A 4685-nucleotide genomic window follows, 5' to 3' on the forward strand; every position below is an offset into this window, starting at 1 on the left:
ATTTTTTATTTTTTTCAGCTATTGTGAATGGGAGGGTTTCCCTGTGCTCTTTCTCTTATTGCTTGTTATTGGTATATAGAAAGTCTACTGACTTTTGTAGGTTAGTTTTATAACCTGCCACTTTACTGAACGTGTAATTTCTAGTTTTCAGGTGGAATTTTTGGCACCTCTTAGATATAATATATCATCTGCAAAAGGATAATTTGATCTTTTCCAATTATTACTCCTTTAATTTCCTTCTCTTGTCTTATTGTTCATGCAAGAGTTTCAAGTACTATGTTAAAGAGAAGTGGGGATAGCGGGCAGCCTTGTCTGGTTCCTCATTTCAATGGGAATACTTCCAGTTTTTCTCCATTTAGAATGATGTTGGCTGTGGGTTTGTTATATATGGCTTTAATTATGTTGAGGTATGTTCCCTTCAGTCCAATTCTCTCTAGAACTTTAAACATAAAAGCATGTTGAATTTTGTCAAAGGTCAAGGCCTTCTCTGCATCTATTGCGATGACCATGTGGTTCATGTCTTTGAGTCCATTTATATGATTTATGATGTTTATTGAGTTATGTATATTGAACCATCCCTGTATCTCTGGGATAAAGCTGATTTGATCATGGTGGATGATCTTTTTGATGTGTGTCTGTATGTGGTTTGCAAGTATCTTGTTGAGAATTTTTGCATCTATGTTCATTAAGGATATGGGTGTATAGTTTTCTTTTCTGGTTGTAGAGTAGATCTTTTTACGAGAGTAACTTTAGATAGTATGACTAAACGCCAGTGGATGAACTTGCACCAAGGGACATCTGAGTAGAAATGCTTGACAAGATAGGACTTAACATATATGTCAGAATACATGAAATCCGATGGGTGTGTGTTTATTGGGGACATGGATGGGGTGGTCTAAATTTGTTTAAAATTATTGTATGAAATGCACAAAAATGCAATAAAAATATTTTTTAGAATGTTATAGCTGGCTGTGGTGGCCCACGCCTTTAATTCCAGCTCTTGAGAGGCAGAGGCAGGCGGATCTCTATGAGATTGAGGCCAGCCTGGTCAACATAGTGAGTTCCAAGCTAGCTGGGGCTACAGGGTAACCCCGTCTCAAAAAGACCAAAAAAGTGTTATAAGGAAGCTGGGGAGAAGGTCCCATTGCCATGTAAATGTGAGAACTTGAGTTTGGATCTCCAATACTCATATAAATGCTGGTAGACATAACAGCCTACCACTCATGAGGTGAAGACAAGATCCCCAAAGCAACATCACTAGACTAGCCAAATCAGCCAGCTCTTGGTTCAAGTCAGAGACTTTGTTACAATGAATAAGGTGGGGAGGGATTGAGGAAGACATCAGATAGCAACCTCTGGCCACCTCCTACACCCACACGCACACACACACACACACACACCACTCACACATATACACAAGCACACGTACACATGCATGCATCCACACACATGAACATGATGAACATGTACTCATACCACAGCACACATTCTATCTAGGCCTTCATTATCAGTGAGGAATTTGAGAGGTATAAAAGCGTGCAATGATCATGCAGTCAGATAGATGGAGCAGTGTTGCCAGTAGACTCTGGATATTCAGGTGCCTAAGTCCCGAGTTCTTTTATTTCTCTATTTTCTATGTGTTTTTCTGTTAGTAATTTACATATATACATATAATGAAAACTCTGTTTCTGGCACCTCTTTGGCCACTGGGTGTATATGAAGATCCCTAGCATGGGTTCTCTGACATTTTGATGACTTAACACTGCATATGGTTCTGTGTAAAGGAGATTCCATGTGACTGTGTTTTTGTTTCAGACATATAGCCATGAAGTCTACTTTGACAGAGACTTGGTGCTACACATAGAACAGAAACCCAACAGGGTCTTCAGCTGCTATGTTTACCAGATGGTATGTGACCCTGGAGAAGAAGAAGATATCCTAAAAAGAAGTTGCTAAAAAGGGGGAGAGTTGTATCTTGAGACTTTTGGTGAAATACCCAATCAGCTGTGTCCAGTCCTCTTTATTACATGCGTGGCACATTCTGCAGTATTTCTGAGAGCAGGTCTTGTGTTAATTGCAAATGACTTAGATTGAATTCTTCCCACAGAAGGTTGTGAGGACTTTGTTTTATGTGACTACTTTCTAAAATGATGTCCCAAGAGGTCTAGCATTTTGAAACTTTTAGACTAGGTGCTACTGCAAATATAAAATGCTGGGAACCAGAGGACATGTTAATTCAGTTGTTGAGAAGACATCACTGATATGGAGATAATTAAACATGATTTTTTTTTTTTTTTGAGACAGGGTCTCCCTGTAGCCCCAGTTGTCCTGGAACTCACTCTGTAGACCAGGCTGGCATTGAACTCACAGAGATCCGCCTGCCTCTGCCTCCCAAGTGCTGGGATTAAAGGCATGTGCCACCATGCCCGGCAATAATTAACATGATGCTTAAAGAATAATTTAGAGTTTGGATTGGTAAAGCTAGGAGAGAGAAAAAAAATAAAAATATTAAAGACACAAGCCAGGCATAGTGGTGTACACTATGTAATCCCAGCACATGGGAAGTGGAGCAAAAGGATTACGATTTCAAGGCCAGTGTTGGCTACATCATGAGTTCAAGACCGGCTTGGTCAGCTTGGTCTTCATAAGACCTTTTCTCAAAATGACAACAAGAGTTAAAGAAATCTCATATACTCTATACCAAGCTTTGTGTAAGGATGACAAATGAAATTTGTAATGTGAATTCCTTTTTTTTTTTTTTTTACAAATCATACATATGTAGATAGATTTTGTGTTTCCATATAATATCTAGTTGATTCTAGTTCCCAAATTGTCTTTTGTTCCATGGTCTTATTCTTTAGTCTTCTTGTTCTCATTGAATGTTTGTATTCTGTGTGTGTATGTGTGTGTGTGTGTGTGTGTGTGTGTGTGTGTGTCTTTGCCTGTGTACATGGTGCTCATTGATGTGTCCATGTCGATTTATATGCATGTTCATGCGTGCATATGTGTGTGGGTGTGCTTGCATGTTTGCATGTGCATTTGGAGGCCAGAAGTCTCCCTGTGATGATATTCCTTAAGAGCTATCAACCTTGGTTTTTGAAACAGGATCTCTTACTAGTGCCTGGGACTATGATTAGACTGGCCAGCCAGCCAGCCCCAGGATCCTCCTGTCTCTGCTTCTTTAGCATTGGTATTATTAGCACACCACCACACCTAGCTATTTATATGGGGCCTAGGGATCAAACTCAGGTCCTCTTGCTTGTGTAGCAAACACTTTACCAACTGAGACGTCTCCCGAGCCCTGAAACGATGTATTGTTATAAAAGATTATGAGGAAACTTTAAATGAAAAATATTTTTTCTGATATATATAACCTGTTTAACTCAATGCATCTAAAGATACTGTCTTTATTAACCATTCTATTTTTTAGTGAGATGGTTTGTTGAGGCAATATTTTCTACAAGAACATAAAGATGTGTTGCTAGCCTGTACTAGATCTTTCACTCAAGAAGAGTCAGTGAAAGCTCAGGAGGAATTCTTCCTAGAATTTGCCTGATTAGCCAGAGGAAAATTTTGGATGTTTTTTCTTGTTTGTTGTTAAACAGATTTAAACATGACCCTTAGGGCTAGAAAAATGACTCAGTGGTTAAGAACACTGGCTGCTCTTGTACAGGATCCCATTTTGGTTCCCAGCATCCACATGGCAGCTAACAACTGTCTGTAACTCCAGTTCCAGGGGATCCAACACTTTCTTCTGGCCTCTGTGGGCATTGTACAACACAGGTCCACTTACATACATGCAGGCAAAACACTCATATGCATAAAAACTAATAAAAGTTAATTCAAAAAATTTTAATGACCCTTAAACTCCAGTAATCATCTTTCAAAATGTTAGATAAAGGCAACCTAAGTATAGGGAGAAAATGTTCCTATACTTCCTATTTGAGAAATCCAGTTATTTGGAATATACATGTTCATCTTGTTTTTCTAATGCAGCCTCAAAAAAATAACTGTAAAACAAGAAAAGAATGGCTGGGGCTAATAGTTCACACCTGTAATCCCAGTATTTAGGAAGCTGCAATAAGAGGATTGCTGCAAATTTGAAGCCAGCCTTGGCTACGAGGCAAGACCTTGTATTGACAAAAAAAAAAAAAGCCAGGGATGGTGGCTTATGTTTGTAAGATTGGTACTTTGGAGGTAGAGGAGGAGCAAGAGTTCAATGCCAACTTTGGCTACATAGTAAGTCAGAGCTAGCCTGGGCTATCTCAATAATACAAACAAACAAAAAGAAAAACAGTAAAATTAGTAATTTTTTTTTAAATACGTGTATGAGTGTTTTGCCTACATGTCTGTAAGTGTACCCATATCATGCAATGCCTGAGAGGCCAAAAGAGGGAGTCAGATTCCCCTGGAACTGGAGTTACAGACAATTGTTAGCTGCCCTGTAGGTTCTGGTATTCAAATCCAGGTCTTCTGCAAGAACAGCCAGTGTTCTTACCCATTGAGCCATCTTTCCAGACCCTAAAACTAGTTTTTTATTCAAAATTTAAGGTTAGAATATAGAATTTTAGCTTGGAAGATTTATATAAAAGTCTTTCAGTTTTGTCATGATCCCATGTTTTAAATGATGTGAATTCTGTTCAGTTCAGCACTTGAAAATCTTCAGACAAGTTTCAAGTTTATTA

At 38.7% G+C, this 4685-nt stretch overlaps 1 protein-coding gene across 3 annotated transcripts in view; it reads left to right on the forward strand.

The window, feature by feature from the left end:
• Dcaf17 (DDB1 and CUL4 associated factor 17) overlaps nucleotides 1-4338 on the forward strand; it is a 48514-nt gene extending 44176 nt beyond the window's left edge. For all 3 annotated transcript variants that reach the window (XM_008855243.3, XM_029557296.1, XM_029557297.1), the window contains exon 14: nucleotides 1816-4338. In XM_008855243.3, the coding sequence (XP_008853465.1) occupies nucleotides 1816-1956 (141 nt within the window). In that variant the 3' untranslated portion in view covers nucleotides 1957-4338. The remainder of the gene's footprint in view (nucleotides 1-1815) is intronic.
• Nucleotides 4339-4685: the final 347 nt, after the last annotated feature.

Source organism: Nannospalax galili, unplaced genomic scaffold (assembly GCF_000622305.1).
Source record: "Nannospalax galili isolate Female #2095 unplaced genomic scaffold, S.galili_v1.0 scaffold346, whole genome shotgun sequence".
NCBI classification, from domain to species: Eukaryota; Metazoa; Chordata; class Mammalia; order Rodentia; family Spalacidae; genus Nannospalax; species Nannospalax galili.